The sequence below is a fragment of the Aythya fuligula genome, chromosome 3 (assembly GCF_009819795.1).
Source record: "Aythya fuligula isolate bAytFul2 chromosome 3, bAytFul2.pri, whole genome shotgun sequence".
Lineage (NCBI taxonomy): Eukaryota > Metazoa > Chordata > Aves > Anseriformes > Anatidae > Aythya > Aythya fuligula.
In genome coordinates this window covers 118,460,235-118,480,067 of record NC_045561.1, presented here as the reverse complement: position 1 = coordinate 118,480,067, position 19,833 = coordinate 118,460,235, and the positions used below count along the sequence as shown (strand labels likewise).

General features: G+C 51.1%; 1 protein-coding gene across 1 annotated transcript; it reads right to left on the bottom strand.

Annotated features, from left to right (window-relative positions):
- Window positions 1-10,714: 10,714 nt before the first annotated feature.
- Window positions 10,715-18,055, bottom strand: LOC116487538 (interferon-induced very large GTPase 1-like). The gene has a single exon (XM_032184535.1). It carries the CDS (start codon window positions 18,053-18,055, stop codon window positions 10,715-10,717), a length of 7,341 nt encoding a protein of 2,446 aa, XP_032040426.1.
- Window positions 18,056-19,833: the final 1,778 nt, after the last annotated feature.

Below are 19,833 nucleotides of genomic sequence, written 5' to 3'. Positions count from 1 at the left end.
GCTCCTGCACCTGGTTGTGGTAAGGATGCTGCCCCGCTCTGCCCTCCTCCAACCCCTGGAAAACCTCGTGTCTGGCTCTGGCCGGGGTCTCGCCAACCCCTGGAGCTGTGTGGGGAGGGTGAGGCCAGGGCTGGGGTAGGGCAAAGAGGAAGGGGGAGCACGATTGGAGCTCGCAGAGCAGCCGCCGCGCCCCTGGCAGCCCTGGGTGCTGTTGGGGTGCCTGCAGAGGGAGCGCCCGGGCAAAGGTTCCTTTTGCTCTCCTGCTTCCCGTGCGGTGGGTTCCTGCTCGACCCAGGGCAGAGCTGTGAGCTGCAGGGTGGTGGGGAGGAGGACGTTGGGCTGGGGAAGGGGTCCGGGCTGGCTTGGGGGTGCCAGGGCATGCCGGAGCCCCCCGGGGCTTGCGGAGGTGGTGGGGAGCTGGGGCTGGTCTCGCTTCCCGGGTGTGCCCGGCTCCGTGCGCCCATGCGGCAGGATGGGTGCTGGGGCCTTGTCCCAGTTCCAACTGGGGGGACGGGAATTGGGTGGGCAGGAGGGGGCTGCACTGGCGGAGGGCAGCCACCACACCCCAGGGGATGGTGTGGAATAGGGGTGCAGGGGGCTGTGCTCACCCCAGCTTTTGCAGCCCCCTCTGTAGGGAGCCCCAGCTGTCCCCACGCCCTGCCGGACCCCCACATGGACACCGAGGCGCAGGATGGTGCCGAGGTGCAGGATGGTGCTGAGGCTCTGTCGGAGGGATGTTCGCTGGCCGAGGTGAGTGAGGGCAGGGGATGGGGGCTGGGGGCTGGGGGCTGGAGTGTCCCTGGGGGCGAACGGGAGACCCCACAGGGATGTGAGCACCGGCACCAGCATGGGCACGGGGATGGCAGAAGGGTCCCATTTCGGGGAGGGGTGGAATTTGGGCATGGAGCAGCCAGCCTGACCCCGTATCCCCCACGGGGCTGGAGGGACGGGCTGGGGGTGCGAGGGGGCACCCCAGCTCACCCCTCTCTTCCCGGTGCAGGTCTCGGAGGGGCCCCCAGCACAGTGGTCGGTGCCGGAGGTGTGCGCCTGGCTGGATGCGCGGTGCGGGGACGGGGACCTGGTGCAGCTGGCGGCCGAGCACGGGGTCAGCGGCCGGGCCCTGCTGCGAATGACCGAGGGGACCCTGCGGCGCATGGGGGTCGCCCCCCGCAGCCGGCGCCGGGAGCTGCTGCGGGAGCTGCTGGGGCTGCGGCTGCAGCAGGAGCTGGAGGAGCTGCTGAGCATCGCCGGGGGTGAGCATCCCCCTTAGCGCATCCACGGGGGGCACCGGCCGTGAGGACGCCGGGGGTGCCTCCAGATGGACTGTGGTCACCTCTGTCCTCAGAGTGACGCGGACAGGAGCTTGCGAGCAGGGAGGCGATGCCATGGGATGACAAAGCGGCGGCTGGAATTAAGCACAAGACATGGAAGCGGTGTTGGAAGGAGTCCCGAGGCCACCGTGTCCCCCAGAAAAACCCAAACCTGGCTGGAGAGGCAGGGCTGTGCGAGGAGAAGGAGCCTGCCCTCGCCCCTCGCCCCCTGAGCCACCCGCTGCTGGGTGACACCGGGTCCCACAAGGTGCCACTGCGCCCTGCAGGGTGTGGGGAGCCCTGTGGCAATAACTCAGCCACCAGATCCTGCTGCAAGCCCAGGGTGTGAGGGATACAGAGAGGGGACACGGAGGTGTGACACCTTCCTTGGCTGTGCCCAGGAGCAGCGCATCGATTGGGGAGCCCACGAAGGAGGTGCCGGGGCATCCTCTGCCTCCGACCCCGGGGCTGGCAGGGTGTGCAGAGCAGCAGGGCAGGGCTGAGGGCCTCAATAAACGTGGCTGGAGCCGTGAAACCACTGGAGTGGCTGTGCTTGAGGGACCTGCTGCCTCCCAGACAGCGAGGAGAGGCAGCCTTGGCTGTGGGCACGAGGTAGAAGGCTTCCCACTCCTTGCTGGGAGCCTGTTGTACCCACGCACGGCAGCCCGGCTGCATATGGGGTCCTGGCACCCCTCGTGTGCTCGGATCCCCTGAGGGTCTGGGGCACAGCCAGGGCAGCCTGAGGGTGCCAGCGTGGTGGGTGACAGGGGAGTTACTGGGTGATGGGGGCTTGCTCCCAATTTGCCCATTCTGTTCTGCAAGGAGCAGGGTCTGGGGCTTGTAGGGGGCCGGGGCTTGCAGGGGGCTGGGGCTTGCAGGGGGCTGGGGACCCCGAGTTTATAGGGCAGTGGAGCACTGGCTGGGGCCAGGTCCTGCTGCTCCCCTGCGTGGACCACAGCTTGTTTCATGCTGTGCCATCTGGTTTTGCACCCGTTTGTACTTTTATTCCTGTAGTCCCTGCTGGCATGGCTCCCCAAATCCCAAATCTCACCTCCCCTAATCCCAAACCTCACCTCCCCTAATCCCAAACCTCACCTCTCCTAATCCCAAATCTCACCAGGGGGCAGCACCAGGCTCCCTTTGGGGCTGTCTCCCCCCCAGGAGAAGCCCCAAACTCAGCAGTTGCAGTTTTGGAGCTCTGGCAGCTCCTTTTCGCAGCAATGGGAGCGACCAGGGCACTGCTGCAGCTGCAGGGTGGCCGCATGTCCCCGAGGGTCTGCCTGGCCTGGGGACAGCCCTGCTGCCCTGCAATGTGGATTTGGTCACCGTGGGAGGGTGGAGAACGCAGAAACTGCTGGAGAGCACAGCCTGGGAGGACGTGCAGAGGCAACACCAGCTGTGCTGTCTGCATGCATGGTACCGCAGCAGGGCGCTCCCCTCGTGCCTGTGCCCACTTCTCTCCGGCTGCCCAAACACTCAGAGCTCCTGAGCATCCCCGAGGCTGCCTGAGCATCACTGCATTTGCCTGAGCATCACTAAGCAGCCTGTGTCCAAGCATCATCTGGAGGATTCTGGAGCCTCTCTACGACTGCCTGAGCTTCACCCTAACCTACGATTGCCCACACATCCCTGGGGCTGCCTGAGCACCCCTGGATTTTTCTGAGCATCCATGGGGTTGCCTGAGCCCTGGAAACTCCAGGAGCTTCAGGGCACTGGGGAGCTGGGGGCTCTCGGTGTGAGTTTCTTGTTGGGAGCACCTTTGATGTCTTTGTACAACTCGGAGCATTTATTGGGTTTATTTATAAGACTGATATTTTTCTCTTCTGCTCCAGAAATACTACTGGGGAACAAATTCACCTGCTCACCACTTTGACTTGTGATCAGCAGCCTGGCAATGGTAACGGAGGCTGTGCTGGAGCATGGGTGCCCAAGGGTGTCCCAATCCCCGTCCCCATTCACTGCCACTCCACCGTGTCCCTGCTGGTCTGCAGCACCCTGCCAGAAGGCTGCTTGAAACACCCCTGTGGCCACAGCAGCCGGTTGCTTATTTAATGACTAATGACTCTGCCAACTCTAGGGCTAACACTAGTTTTAGGAAGGCAAAAATAGCAGCAGGGGGATTTGCGTATAGATGTTTCTTTGTGGATTAAGGGCCCCAGTTTCAATTTGAGGCAGCTGAGCTGCAGCTTGTAGTGGTTTTCCTTTCCCTCCCGTTCTGTTCATCTCTTTTTTTTTTTTTTTTTTTTTCCTATTCCTGTTTTCCTTGGGAGCTGGAAGGATGATGGCTTTTTAAGACAAAACTCACAGCGATGTGTGCATGTTTGTTTCCTGCAGTGCTAGGTGACCTCTGCAGCACCAGGGCCAGATTTTGGGTATGGGGCTGCAAAGCCACAGGAGAGAGCTGGGGGAGCATCAAGACCGAACCCTGCCCACTGGCATATCCTGCAGTTTTGTCATCTAATTGAGGCTCTTTTAATACACTTAAAAAAAAGGGGGGGAAAAGAAAGAAAGAAAGAAAGAAAGAAAGAAAGAGAGAAAGAGAGAAAGAGAGAAAGAGAGAAAGAGAGAAAGAGAGAAAGAAAGGAAGAAAGAAAGAAAGAAAGAAAGAAAGAAAGAAAGAAAGAAAGAAAGAAAGAAAGAAAGAAAGACAGACAAGACAGGTGAAATTATGGCTTTAAAAAGCATCTGGATGCCCTCAGCAATGGAGCAAAGTGTGGTGTGTGTTTTATTGCTTGCTGTTCTGAAGGAGCCGTGGGCTGCAGTCCGGATGAAACCCACATGTCTGATCCCAAGGAGTAAGCAATCGTGCTGGGGCCCAGCGGGTTTTGGCATAGAAATAACATAATAGAAGTTGCATAAACAAAGTCTGAGGGCAGCAGACCCCAGCAGAGGACACAGCCAATATAGCAGCACGTGTTGAAGATGTGAATGCCCAGCGTGGGAATCAGTGCTCCTGCTGGTGGTGGGGGTGCTGCAGGGGCAGGAGCTCCTTGTGCTGGTGGCTCCTTTCTGCTCCCACACTCAGGTGGGAGAAAGCTCCGTCTGCTCCAGGCTTCACAAAGCAGGATGCTTCCAGCAAGCGTGCTCCTGGCCCAGCAAACCCTTGCCACGTGCACATTTTCCCCTGCCCCACAGACACGTTTCTTCCCAGCTCCCTGGCTCGAACATCTTTGCCATTGTGGACCTGCTTCTTACAACCCCAAGGTCTCGCCTGGGGAGCAGTAGCTGGTGTCATATTCATCCCTGGAGGCATGAGGCTGAGCCTGCTTTTTGGGTGTGCATCACTTTGCAGAGCAGTCTGCCCTTTCAGCAGCCGGTCTCCTTCCATCCTGTGACAGCCGTGCGCGGTGTTTGCAGCCCCTTACTACCAGTCAGTGCCACCACCACAGCTCCCATCTTCTCTTGAGCGTTCAGGGGGTGTTCCCCGGAGGCTTCCCTCCACAGTGACAATTCACCATTTGTTCTTTCTCCCTTTTCAGTAACTGCTTTTCCATGTTAGGACCCTCTCTCTTATCCCAGCCTTACCTTTCTAAGCCATTGTGGTGAGGGATCCTGTTGGTGCTGTTCTGGACATCCAGGCAGATGACACTCTCTGTGTGTCCCCTGTCCTGTTGCCCCTGCTCCTTCAGAATCTGGATTTCTTCAGCACATCTCCTGGTGTGCCCCAGCTGCTGCCCATCCCTTCCTTTGCCTCCCCTGCCTTCACGCTGGTAACCTCCTGCAGCACCATGGGCTCCAGAGGGATGCACAAGAGGATGCTCACTCAATGCTTCCTCTTCTTGGCTGCTGTATGACCTCCTGGGGCTGTTGATTTGGGATGTCCTGGGCATTGTGGCAGTCTGTCCGGCTGTTCCTGTCCTGGGATCCTGGGACATCAGCACAGAGCTGAGCTGCTGTCCTTCTCCTGCCCCTTGGAGCTGCTCAGGCCTGCATCCTCCAAAGGGCAAACAGGTCCAAACTAGGGCTGAGTGGCACCAAACTGGGGAAGTGCACCCTGGTAGAGGTGGTAAAACAAGCACTGGAAGATGTCTGGAGGGACATCTGTGCCAAGGGATGTCCCCTATCACCCTGCAGGCACTGCCACCCAACACCTGTCCTGTGTCACCCTTGGGTTCCAGGAAATTGCAGCTGGGGGTTCACAGGAGTCCATGATACACGAGGACACCGAGGCTTTATTCCCTAAGCTTCTCTACCTGATTAAAGATTACTGCCAACCACCACTAACAAGAATACCTACGGTTAACTGCGATGGATGCACTCAACTCCTTGACCTAGCCCACAGCAGCTTGGCTTGGGCTCCCAAGAAAGAAAGGCCTAGGCCCTGACCAGGCCACGAACTTCCTTGATTCCTGCCTGTTCTTTTGAACCCCCCTGAATCAGGTTGTGTGGTGTGCTTTGATGTTCGTCAGCCTGGAAACCAGTTCACAGGACCATGGAATCACTTAGGTTGGCACAGACCTCCAAGACCACCACGTCCATCTGTTAACCTAGCACTGAGCAGTCTACCACTACACCATGTCCCTAAGCGCCACCTCTACACGCCTTTTGAACACCTCCAGGGATGGTGGCCCAACCACTTCCCTGGGCATCCTCTTCCAATGCCTCACAACCCTTTAGTGAACAAATTTTCCCTAATATCTGACCTAGACGTCCCCTGGTGCAACTTGAGGCCATTTCATCATCATGTGATTAACAAGCGAATAGCAGGAGGTTCTTCCAAGACTAATTTATCAGGGAGTAAAAGAAGTCGTGGGTGCAAGGAGTGTTGTGCTTGCCTTTCCCATTTTTTGTAGTCTGACTACAAGCCAACCGCTTTATTCCATAAATACGGCTGCATGAGCTTTTGGGGCCTTTCCCTGCACAGCAGCAGGCCGCGTGGTGGCAGCCACCCCACGATCAGGGACAGCTCCCCAGGACACTGCTGGAGGCTGAGAGGCCCCTTACCAGCTGCAGATCTTCTGTCAGAGACCGACATCACACACATGTACCAAAGGGTGTTAAGACCTTGCAGGGGGTGGCACTGGGGGGGCTCTGAGGGCCCTGCCAGCCCAAACCGCTCCAGGATTCTGTGATTTTATCAACAGTTGCTGCATCAGAAGTATGGCAGCAAATATACACACACCAATGATAGGATGAGAGGGAATGGGCTGAAGTTGTGCCAGGGGAGGTTTAGGTTGGATATTAGGGAAAACTTCTTTACCAAAAGGGTTGTTAGGCATTGGAACGGGCTGCCCAGGGAAGTGGTTAAGTCACCATCCCTGGAGGTCTTGAAAAGACGTTTAGATGTAGAGCTTGGTGGTATGGTTTAGTGCAGGACTGGTTAGTGCTAGGTCAGAGTTTGGACTAGGTGATCTTGGAGGTCTCTTCCAAACTAGACTATTCTGTGATTCTGTAATGAAAATAAATTTTGTGTTTCAGCTGTGGGTCTGTTGTTTTTTCTGCTGCCTGCCTGTGCTGGCCCACACCCCAGCCTAGTGGGATGCAAATGTAAAATCGTACAGAGTCCTGCCCAGGGACTGCTGCCTTTGCTCTGTCCTCCCCCACAATGCTCCCACCACGTCCACCTCAAAATTAGAGGTTTTACCCTTCTGGAGCAGCCTTGCACAGCTGACACACGTTCCCAGAGCCCCAGGCTGGCTGCCACCTAGCCTTGCATTTAGGAAGCAGGTTGGGATTGGGGGTTTGCAGACCCTTCCCCAAGCTGCATCACCAAGGCCTCATCCTGCCCTGAGAGTTGGTCATAATGAGGCTCTGCCTGGTCTCCCCATCCTCGAGGCCAATTAACCCATCAGGGAAGGGAATTAGATTGGCAAGATAGCATTTGGTCTTGACAAATGCATACTGGTTGTATTTTTTATCAGCTTATTATCCCGGGGGGCGTATAAAATGATTGTTTAATGATTTACTCTGGTGTGCGAGATGTACTGGACTATTAGATGAATTAGGACCGGGGGGGCTTGTGAGTACCTGTTCACCCCTGGTCCTCCTGCCAGGAGCAGCTGCTCTTGGCCTGCTTCAGCGCGGGGGCTTTTCCCATCCTGCACAAACTCTGAGACGATTGTTGATGGTTTTGGAAATGGCCTTGGACAGAACAGTCTTGGAGAGAGATTAATTTGATGGCTGGACGGTTAGATGAATTAGGAATGCAGTGTCTTCATGGCCTCTTTCCAGTACGTCCAGGTCTCTCTCATCCTGGGGAGCCCAGACCTGGTCCCAGTACTGCAGACGGGGCCTCACCAGTGCTGAGGCAGGATCCCCTCCCTTGCCCTGCTAGCAGCACTTTGCCCAGTGCAGCCCAACAGAGCAGCAGCCCTCTTTGTGGCGAGGGCCCTTTGCTGGCTCCTGTTCAGCTCGGTGCCCACCAGGACCCCAGGCCCTTCTCTGCCAGGCTGCTTCCAGCCGGCTGCCCCCAGCAGGTGGTGGTGCTGGGCTTGCTCCACCCCAGGGCCAGGACCCTGTGCTTGTCCTTGTGCAACTGCAGGAAGCTCTTACTGACCCATTTCTCTGCCTGGCAGAGAAATATATATAATATTATATACTACATATATATATAATTATATTATATTATATTATATTATATTATATTATATTATATTATATTATATTATATTATATTACATTACATTACATTACATTACATTACATTACATTATATTATTATAATATAGTTATAATATGATATTATATAATGATATATATGATAAATATGTATGTATATAATGTGTAAAATATAATTTAAACATAAATATATATATTGATATATATAAGAGCAGGCCCAAGGAGAATCTCCATCTTTTACTGGAACATGACTACGGAGGATAAGGAAAAGGCTGAGATTCTCAATGCCTTCTTTACATCTGTCTTCAGCAGTCAGACCAGTTATCCTCAGGGGCTCAGGCTCCTGACCTGGAAGTCTGGGATGGAGAGCAGAATAACCCCCCCACAGTTCAGGTGGAAACAGTAAGAGACCTGCCGCTCCACCTGGACTGTCACAAGTCCATGGGGCCAGATGGGATCCACCGGAGGGTGCTGAGGGAACTAGCAGATGTGATTGCTGAGCCAATTTCCATCATGTATCAGCGGGCCTAGTCAACTGGAGATGTCGCAGATGACTGGAGACTTGCAAATGTGACACCCATCGATAAGAAGGGAATGGGCCCAAGTTGTGCCAGGGGAGGTTCAGGCTGGAAATGAGGAGACATTTCTGCTCAGAAAGAGCAGTCAGGCATTGGGATGGTTGCCCAGGGAGGTGGTGGAGTCCCCGTCCCTGGGGGTGTTCAAGGAGAGGTTGGACGTGGTGCTTGGGAACATGGTTTGGTGGGTGACATTGGTGATCGGGTGATGGTTGGACCAGATGATCTTGGAGGGCTTTTCCAACCTTCATGATTCTAGGATTCTACAGGAAAGCTGGGGTGGGACTCTTTATCAGGATGTGTAACAATAGGACAAGGGGTAATGGCTTAAAACTAAAAGAGGGGAGATTTAGACTAGAAATTAGGAAGAAAATCTTTAATATGACAGCAGTGAGGCACTGGCACAGGTTTCCTAGAGATGCTGTGGATGTCCCATCCCTGGAGATGTTCAAGGCCAGGCTGGATGGGGCTTTGAACAACCTTGATCTTGTGGGAGGTGGCCCTGCCCATAGCAGGGGGATTGGAACTAGATGATCTTCAAAATCCTTTCCAACCCAAACCATTCTGATTTTATGATTGTAGGATAATTGTGGCTCACCTTGAAATGAAGTATGCACAGACCAGTCCAGTCCAACTCAAACAGTTTCTTAGCAAAGACTACAAAGCATTATAATGAATCACCACTCTTGACAGCTCTTCAGGAGACTCTGGTCATTGGGTTTGCAGCAGGATTGCAGGAAAAGTGCAGAGTAAACACCCCCTCCCACTGCACTGGTGCAGGCAGAGCCACTTCCATGTTCTCCAGACCCTTTTTGTTCAGTTGCCACCTGCCTGTCTTGAAAGCACAAACGCTAAGCTCACGCACTGCTGACAGCTGCTGAGGAAGCTGCAAAGCTGTTGTCCTGGTTTCAGTTAGAACAGAATTAATTTTCTTCCTAGTAGCTGGTGGAATGCTGTGTTTTGGCTTAGGATGAGAAGAGTGCTGATAACACCCCGATGTTTTAATTGTTGCAGAGCAGTGCTTATACCAAGCCAAGGACATCTCAGCTTTTTGCTCTGTCCTGCCAACAGGCAGGCTGGGGGTGCAGTAAGAGCTGGGAGGGGACAGACCCAGGACAGGTGACCCAAACTAGCCAAAGGGGTATTCCATACCATCTGACGTCATGCTAAACAATATCTAGGGGTGGCTAGCCGGGGGGAGGGGGCCGGACTGCTCGGGGTTAAGCTGGGCATCGGTCAGCGGGTGGTGAGCAATTGCATTGTGCATCACTTGTTTGTACATATTATTATTACTTTCCTATTATCACCATTGTAACATTATTATTATTATTGTTATTATTATTTTATTATTATTATTTTCCTGTCTTATTAAACTGTCTTTATCTCAACTCACGGGCTTCACTTTCCATTTCTCTCCCCCATCCCAGAGAGGGAGGGGGGAGGGTGAGCGAACGGCTGCGTGGTGTTTAGCTGCCAGCCGGGTTAAACCACGACAGCTGTCTAATTCTCTACATTGGTTATAAAGGGCTTTTACCCAACACAGAAGTGCTGGGCAAAAGCAGTTGGGGTGGCTAGGAGCTGGAGGGAACTTTGCCAGGCCCAGGCTCATGAGTAGGAATGGATCATGGAAGTGGGGGCACATCTTAACCTAGGACATATACCTAATAACCACACAGTTAAAAATCACTGTCTAAATCTGCATAGGCTGCTGCGTTAATTGCTTTAATGGCATCAGAAAGAGAACAGCACCTGAGTACTGAGTTTATGAATGCAAACAATAATCCCAAAATCAAAACAGCTGAGTTCCCCACATGTTCACCTGCTCGCAGACCCTGCTGTCCTTTTGTGCAAGTGTGACAAGTATTGCTGCAGGGAAACTGTTCTTTTGCCAGTGTCATTTCTTTTCCCATAGCAGCTGATAAAACTGGTCCTTTCTAATGCTGCCTTCGCTCTTCATCTGGCACTTGGTCTTGATCTTGGCGGTATGACTGCTTCCTGCAGGAATATTTTTCTAGTTTGCTTTAAGACAAAGCTGATGTAAATATTTATTGCAAGAAAGGGAGAGGACTTTGACGTTATCACAAAACAAGGGAATCGCTGAGCAGCGGCATGAGAAGCACTCCTTAGTTCACCCAACGTTGCAGCAATTACATTTAGTTTTATTGACATGGTTTACGTCATAATCATTACAAGAAGATTTTGTGGTTATCCTCGTATTACGTTCTTCTAAAATGCAAAGCACTTGCAGTTTTTCCTTCATACCATCTTAGCCTAATATTTCTCCAGTTCAGCGAGTGCATTCTGCTTTGTAACTGTGTGCCACGAAGCAGGGATTTCTCCACTGCCATGAAATTTCCCATTGTAGTATTGTTCTAGCTGTGTCCTGAAAGAAGACACAAACCATTTCCAGTATGCTTCCATGGATGGGTCAGGAAGAATGCTCCAAGTGGAATATGGAGGTCCTGCATCTCGGTATTTCTTGTAGGGGATCCGTGTGTCTTCACCAATCCTGAATATGCAGTCACTTGAAACAAGGTTAGAACAAATATCAATTTTAAAGTTGTCTGTTTTATGCCATTTAAATAGTCTCCTTTCATACAATATGCGTCCTCTTAAAAATTGTGGACGATGGTAGACAACCCGGTGGTCTCCATCATGGTTTGGCATAGTGTTAGTGCAAACAGCCCCACAAAATGGACACCGCTCCTGGCACCCTGCAAACTGCTCAGCCAGTATTGTGTGAGGCTGCCTTTCAAAGGAGCTCATACGAGCTTCTTCAAACTCCTTCCTGAGATCATCAATAACGGGAGACAGTACTTCTATCATGGCATTATTCAGGAACTCTATGTCTGTTATCTCCTGATGTTCAATGCCCTTCAGGTCGCTCCTGGACAAGTTTAGCACATCTCCGAGTGCTCTGCAGAATTCATCCAGCCAAAGAGAGATTTTATCCTTTCTGTCTTTTCTGTCTTTGACAACCGTGGTTGATGCAAAAATTGCAGACTGAATGTTTTCAGAGTAATGAGAGAGGGAGTCTCTTAAAAACGTCTCTAGCCTTCTGTTCTTATCTAAACAGTACGTCTCAACTTTTGTCTTAATGTAATTATTTAAAAAGTCTCCTGGGGCGTTAAGATAATACATGAATTTTTCAAAATTTTCTTCTTCTGCTAGGTATTTCAACATATAAACTTCCAGAGTGGATCTATTGCCTCTGAAATCTGCAATTTTATCCTTCACGTCTCGAGCTATATCAAGAGCTGTCTTCTCATAGATGGCGTGTCGAAGAGCTGGGGCAATCTTGCTGCACAGGAAATCAGCAAATGTTGTGATACAAGAGGCTCCTTGGCAGGAAATCTGGAAACATTTGAAGAAGTCTTCTCTCTTGCTCTCCAGGTAGACGACTGGATCATTTGCTTTCCTGAATGCTGCATGCATGTCTTTAAACCTTTCTGCTGCCATTCTGCACAGGTACAGTGATAATTCCATTTTGTAAACTTTATTAAAACTGTAATTTGCAGTGTTAGGAACAGACTTCATACCTTCCTCCACTTCATTTAGTATTTCATGAATAAAAGTTTGATTGTAATCCATTTTGTCCTTTTGCTTCTTCTCAATGTTTGCCTTCACACGCATTATGATGCTATCTGTAATGTGGTGCATGTTTTTCACATTGGCGTCGTCCAAAGTCTTACAAAGGATGCGGAAGCCTTTTTTCTTAGACACATGTTTCTCTATGTCAAGTGAAAAGATAGTATTTTGGTATAAATTCAATATTTGTTGAACTACATTAGGCTCCTTAAAGTGATCTAGAAGGACATTTTCTATGTCCACATCGATGTCCACCTCTTCCTGAGGGGGAGCAGCAGAGGACACTTCAGCAACCCACTGCTTCCAGATAGAATTGAAGCAGTTTCTCAGTTCACTTTCACTTAATTTCTGGCCTTTTAGAGACAGGGCCAACTCTCTGCTCTTTCTCAGGAGCTCATTTTCAAATTCAAACTTCCTCTCATCCAGTTTACTCTGGCTCTTCTTTAGTTCTATAAGTTTCTCACACTTCCTTTGCGTTTCAACAAGAAGGGACTCTCTCAGTTCTTTCAGCTTCAGTTCTGTGCTGCATTTCCACTGGATCAGTATTTCACGGTCTTTGTCTTCACTGAAGAATGTTTTCATGTTCTTGGCGATGTCATCACTTCTCTCTTGCACCAGTTTTTCAAGGTGTTCCGTGGTGACCTTGCCCAACTCCCCGTTCCGCACCTTGTTTTCCAGTTTCATTTGCAAGTCTAAGATGTGACTTCTCAGCTGCCAGGTCCACTGACTAAATGCAGTTTCCAGGTTCTTGTAGGCAGCAATCTCCACTGAATTCTTGAAGCTGAAAATGAAGTTTTCATTCAGCAAGGCATTCCACAGGTCACTGATACGAACTTTCAAGCTGGAGAGCCTCAAAACGCTGCTGTGCGATTCCTTCTTGGCAGCTTGGAGAATTTTGCTCTTTAATTCCTGGACGTTCTGGCTGTAGGTGGGGTTGGGCGGTGCCATCGGTGGGTTTCCTTCCCACAGGTGAGCAAAGTAATGAATGTGGGTGTTCACGTCAAAGCGGATGACGTCGCTGAAGCAGGTGATGTCACAGAATTCCTGCTGGGCCGCGGTCACAGTCATTTCATCCAGCTTTTCCTGCAGACGTCTTTGTCCTTCCATGTTCTGTTCCTTTGCGGTTATTTCGCCCACGTTTTGGTGCACAAAGAGACAGCCTGGGGAAATATTAACTTGCTTCATCCTCAGGAAAGCCTGCACAGCAATCTGAAGGACGTCTTGCATTTCCGAAGGATTTTCTCCAAAGATGTTGATCAGAGTCATGTTGCCGATGCCAATGACAAAGGTGGCCAGCTCATTGTCGTGGTTAAGTGACTGCTTATTGGTCATCTCTATGGCACGAAGCCCTTCTGTGTCAACAACGAGCAGGTAATCAAAGTTCAAATCCTGTTGGAGCTTCTTGTCCACTTTAATGAGCTGCATAAATGCTCCCCGGGTGCACCCCCCTGCGCTGACGTTAAACTGGAGACCAAACATGGCATTCAGCAGGGTTGACTTCCCTGTGCTCTGGATGCCAAGCACGGAAAGCACAAATACTCGCTTGTCCCCTACCTTCTCAATTAACCTGTCAAAGACGGCTCCAATCCATTGCAATGGTACGTAAGAAGCATCACCATCCACCAGCTCAATGGGATACCCTAAAATCATCAGATTGGCAGCAATTTCAGGTAGTTTGACATACCAATTTTCTTTGGAGGTTGTTGATTCCAGTGCCTCATAAATCTGCCCCACCTCTCTCAAAATATGCTCAAGGCCAATGGACGAGTCATTGATTTCATCAGAAAGGGCATCTAATTTCTTCATCAATTGAGTTTTCAGGTTGTTATTTTCATTGTTTTTCTTTAATGCCAGGATTTGAGACCATAAGCGATGATACTCTCTCTTCAGCTCATCAAGGTGATCAGAGGAGATGTCGTCCATGAAGATCTTCATCCACTGCAGAAAGAATTTCTTGGTATTGTCTGGCTGTGACTGGAGAAAGCCAAGGACTGTTTTCATCAGCTGATTGAGGGGAAACACTTTGCCTAGTTGCTCTCTTCGTATTGCCGACTTCTCCAATTCAATTTCGCTCCGATGATGCTCTATGCTCTTGTTCCCCTTTTCCTGCAAGCGAGTGTGTTCTTTGTCCTTTTTACACCACAGGTACCACAGTTTTCCCTGAAGAGGCAGTAGCTGTGATTTGATCTCAGACAACTTCTCTTTCTTCAACAGATTCACCAGTTTGATTGCCATTTCTTTGGCTGTCACGCACGCTTCTGCATCTTCATCAACTAAGAAGCCATGCTCGCGAGCTGTGCTCAGGCATGCATTGAGGCTAACAAGCGTGCTCGACCCTTCCACTAGGTCTCGGATGGTTTTTGTCAGCTCACCCACTAATTCTGCTTCATTTCTGTTCTTGATCCCTTTTCTTATGTTTTGGCTAGATCGGCCAGCTGCAATGCTCTCTTTCTCAGTGAAAAGGCAAACCAAAGGCCTCTGAGACTGCCACAGATCATGTAAAATTTTCCTGCCTTTCTTCTCGTTGCTCTGATCCAACTCAGAAACAAGAACCACGTTCACAGCAGAGATCTCCTGTAAAAACTGCAGCTGGGGTTCGTGATCCCTTGCATCTCCGTGCAGGTTACAAAAAGCAACAGGGCCGTTAAAGCTGTCGTCGTCGCTACCACGGGGAAGGTACCAGGAGATCTCCACAACACCTTTCATCAGGAAGCAGTCTTTGGTGCTGCCTTTGCAATGGCGGTAGAAAAAAGTGTCGTGTTTTTTCATGCTCAGCAGGGCATTCAGGAGCTGAGACTTGGAAGAGGAAGGAGAGCTGCCGATGCGGAGGAAGGACACGATGGGCATCTCTGCCTGATAAATGAGTTTGCTTTTGTGACTGCTATTCCTTGTCTGCTCTCCTGATTTCACCGTCCCTTTCCAGCTCTTCTTGATCTGGCAGAGGGACCAGAGAGGGAACTCTATCTGTGAAGTGTCCGGGTTTGGTACCAGGAGGGGTAGTGCAAACTGGCAGAAAGCGAGCTTGGATGAAAGGTACTGTCTCATGAAATCATCAGCACAATGAAAAATTGCCATCTGGAGGTCCATGGGGTGCACATGACTCTCCCTGTTTGCAGATTCAGGGGCTCCTTTGTCCAAGTCACTGAGAAAGTCATCAAAGGAATCACAGGGCTCGTGCTCCTCCCCTGAGGTGTTTGGTGTGGGAACAACTCCCGGCTTACTCGCCTCCTTGCAAGTCAGGTACCTCACTCGATAATCCACGGTCAGGAGCCTTTGCAGGAAGTAAAATGGTAGCTCGCTGTCCTTGCTGGGCTGGCTGTCGTGTACAGATGTCTGGTGTATGATGTGGAAATCTTCTGTGCCCATTTTTCTTGGATAGTACCTTTCCAGCCCGAGGCGCTTAAGTAAGTTGAGGAACTCCGGGCTTGCAGCGGCTTGACTTGCTTTGGATTTGCTGCTGTCTGATTTAGGTTTGCACTGACTGGAAGGCTGCATGCCTTGAAAAGCATCTTTCACGTCTTTGATTCTATTGTCTTTCTTCAGGTTGTCAGATGTGTCCTCTACTTGCCCATCGATGAAGGATTGTAAATCTCTTTCCAGCATTTCCCAGTCTTTGAATGCACTGTGCTCTTTGAGGAGAGCTTTCATCTCTGTGGACCATGTGTTTCTTATCTTTTCTTTCATGAAAACTAAGCGATCATTCTTCTGCTCAGGGGTCACCTTCTTGTTTTCGAATGTTATGGTGAGCCCCGTCAGCAGCAGGAAGGCCTGAGCTCTGCAAACATCCTGTTCCTTCAGGCTCTGATACTCGTTATGTGCCATGTGCATTTCCTTTATCATGAAATTAATTTCTGGACACCCAAGGAGGTACTGAAAAGTGCCGCTTTCTACTTGGTATCCCGTGCTGGTTGTAACTAAGAGCACTAAGAGTTCTATGTCTTCCTGTGCCCTTTGCTGCAGAGACTGGAGCAAGGAAGAAATAGCCAGGCTTACAGTGAAGGTGGCTTTGATCTTTGCCTCATGAATGGCAGATGCAGAAGTTGCCGGTGCGTAGGTGACTTCCATGATGTACACCTTCCCATCCACCAGTGTCTTAATGAGATCTTCAGGACTGGAAATATTGGGAGTTTGTGGAAGCGTGTGCTCCTTCTGGAAGACCCATTGCATAATGAAGGAAGTCTTGGGGAAATCCCTTACAGAATAGATGTGAGGATCCAGCAGGCACTGCAGCAGAGATTTGATGTAGATGGTGTTTTCTGGAGAAGACTTCTGGCAAAAAGAAACAGTGTTCACCAGGAACTCCTGCAATGCTTTGTCTGACAGACATATGTTGATCCAGACACTGTGATTCTTTGTTCTGTTATTCAGATCCTGTTTAAAATCTAGCAACATGAGCAGTTTCTTTTCATCCACTGTCCCCTCCCAGGTCTTCACTTGCTCCAGGAAAGCTCTGGCCTCTTCTACGGCACTTGCCAGTTCCTCTCCAAAGATCACACCGGTGCTGTGGTCTGTTAGCGCTTCATAGACAGTCCTGAGGCTGCTGCCCATTTGATGGGAGGATTTAAAATCGCTGCTGTGATTGGACAGGATTATGTCCCACACTGGGATCAGCTGAAAGCCCCGGTCGATCACACACCAGGTTGTGTTATTGGCCACAAGCCCGCATTTCCACTCGGGAAGGGAATCCGTCTCTGCTGGGCCCCCTGTTTTGGTCACATAGAGCTGAACTGCTGTGTGGGTGCTGCTTCCGTCTCTTCCCTGAAATGATGCCTGTGAGCTGGAGTTTGAAGCATCCCTCTTCACTCCCCACTTGGTACTGAAGCCCCTGAAGCTAGCCCTGACGTAGCTGTTCAGTGCTTCAGATGTTTGTTGCTTCATCTCATCCCATTGCTCTGCCCTGAAACCTTCGGCACATGCTTTCCACCAGAATATTCCCCCAAAGTGGAGGGGTCCCTGGTTCACGTGGGACCCAAACCTGCTGAAGAAGCTGGCGCACCTGCTCTTCAGTAGGTGGAACCTGTCTGCCTCCTGGGTGATGCTCAGAAGCTGTTCGATGTCTTGCAGCTCTCGCAGGGCTGCATCTGAGAGGTGAAGCTGGTCCTTTTGGAAGTAGTAGGAGGCAAGCGGGATGTATTGGTACATGGTGGTGCAAACGTACGTCTGCTCCGAGCGTGACCGACAGGAGTCCTCTGACTGTGAGGACTTGCCGGAATCTACACCTCTTTCAACACTGAGCCCCGAGAACCTGTCACTGGCAGAAGCGCTGATGCTGAACCCCAGTTGCTCCATGGACTTGGTGAAAGCAGCTTCTGCTGCAGAGGAGGAGAACTCCTTCCTCTCAAGCAGCGACCCTTGCACTGGACCAGTGAGCATGAAGCCATCAGGGACCCTGATGAGTTGCTCTCGCTTTGCCAGCACATCCTCCAGGCTCTTGGTTTGGTAAATCCCCTGCAGAGCCAGGCCTCCCGATGCCCACCTCAGGACCTCCTCGTCAGAGACGTTCTCCCTCTTCCCCATGGACTTCTCCTGCTGCTCCAGTTGCTTCTGGATGCTCACCAGCTCATCCAGCAATGGTATTGGTGGTGCCAGTACTGGTGGTGCCCAGAACTCCCTGGGAATCCCATGTCCTGTCTCTTTTTGTCTTATCATTTCCTTGCTGTAGCTGCGGCTCTTCTGCATTTCTTCCAGTTCCTGTAGGATTAACTTGGCTGCTTCTTGTCTCTGCTTCATCATCTCCAAGTGCTGCTTCTGCAGCTCATCAACACCTGTTTCATTGTCTGTGATTCCCAAGAGCTTTCGGAGTGCCTTGGTCTCCCAGGGGGACCGTATTTCACACTCCAGTTTAATGTAGTCTTCATATTGCAGATACTTCAAAGCATTTATTGACTTAACACCCAATATCTCTGACAGTTTGGGGAGCCAGTATTCTTCATCAAGTCCTTCCTTCTCAAATGCTTCTGCCAGCAATTGCTTAGCAATTTGTGCCTTTTCCCCAGCATCTGCTCTCTCCTCCTGTGACTCCATGGCTGTGGAAGGGGAAAAGAGACTTTTGTTACATCAGGTTAGAGGAGGCCACCACCCCTTAGAAGAGGCCTCCCCATAGTTCCTGGCTCAGGGATTTCTTCTGCCCTGCTCCTGGAACCCATCCTCGGGCACCCCTGAGATAGGCAGACACAGACAGACAGACACACGCAACCGCTGGCACGGCTGCACACATAGCCATGGACAAGGCGCTGCCTTCAACAGCACCCATGTATAAGCTGCCAGGACTGGTCTCATCCGTCACTGGCTTCTCATCCTTACAGCAGTCGCCCACACGGGGTAGAGAATGGGATTGCGTGGAGAGAGGCAATCTCTGGCCCATCAAGTAGTGACTGGAGACTGGATAACATTTATGAAGCCAACACTCTCGCCATCCACATACCCTTACACTCTTGTCATGCAAAACTACTAACTAAGGGAACAACGATGGTAAAATTTCTAGAGGGGAAGACATATGAGGAGCGGCTGAAGTCACTTGGATTGTTCAGCCTGGAGGAGACTGAGGGGAGACCTCGTGGCGGCCTCCAACTTCCTCACAAGTGGAGCGGAGGGGCAGGCGTTGCTCTCTGGTGACCAGCAATAGGACCCGAGGGAACAGCTTGGAGCTGGGACAGGGGAGGGTCAGGCTGGATATCAGGAAAAGGTTCTTCACCCAGAGGGTGGTTGGGCACCAGAGGCCCGGGGGAAAAGGGGGCTCCCTGTGTGGCCCCTGCCCTGCCCAGCGCAAGTCAGCGGGGACCTACCTGTCCTCCCTGGTGCTCTGCAGCTTCTGCACCGCCTCAGCCCAGCTCTTGCACTGCCAAAGTCCAGCTCTTACCCCACCCCTTACAGAGCCCCAGGCCTCTGCAGTGGTTGAAGCTTCCTGTTTACACAGCAGGGAGAGGCTTTCTTCTTTCTTGGAAGTCAGGCCATTAGATGATACAGCACCTGAAAGTGAAATTTGGCAGCTGCTGGTTGTGCTGGGGCTGAGCCAGGCTGCTGGGGCATCTGCATCCCAAGCCCCAGCCAGGGGGGTATGGTGGTTTTACTTTGCTGGGCAGCTGAACTCCACCACAACGTGCTCTCACTCCCCCTCCTTTGAAGTAGGTGTGGAAAAGTAAGTATGCTTAAAAGAAAACAAAACCCCAAAATCTCATGGACCGAGATAGGTGAATTTAAATTAGTTTAATTTAATCTAATTGAATCTAATTAAATTAAATTAAATTTAATCTAATTTAATTAATGGGGAAAAAAAGGAAAAGAAGGAAAGAACAAAACAAACAGAAAAAAATAAACACAAGTGAAGGCTGTGCGGAAGCACAGGGAGAGAGAGAATAAATTCCTGTCTACTTCCCATCAATGAATGACGTTCAGCTAAATCCCAGGATGCAGGGCCTCAATACATATAGCGGTTGTTTGGGAGGACAGAAGTGTTCATAATGAGAGCCCCCCCCTCTCCTTCCCCTCTTCTTCCCCTCTTGGGGATGGACCCCGTGGTACGGACCCATATCTGGAGCAGTTCTGGAAGAGCTGCTGCCTGTGGGCAGCCCCTGCAGGCTCAGTTTGGGAAGGATGGCAACCCGTGGGAGGCACCCCGCGTGGAGCAGGGACAGAGAGTGACCGAGAAGGAGCGGCAGAGACAAAGTGCCATAGACCAACCACAACTCCCATTCCCCCATTCCCCTGTGCTGTTTGGGGGACGGAGTTGGAAGAGGGAGAATGGGGGGAAGGTGCTTTTGGGTTTTCTCCTTTGTTTCTCACTTCTCTAGCTTGTTAGTAAT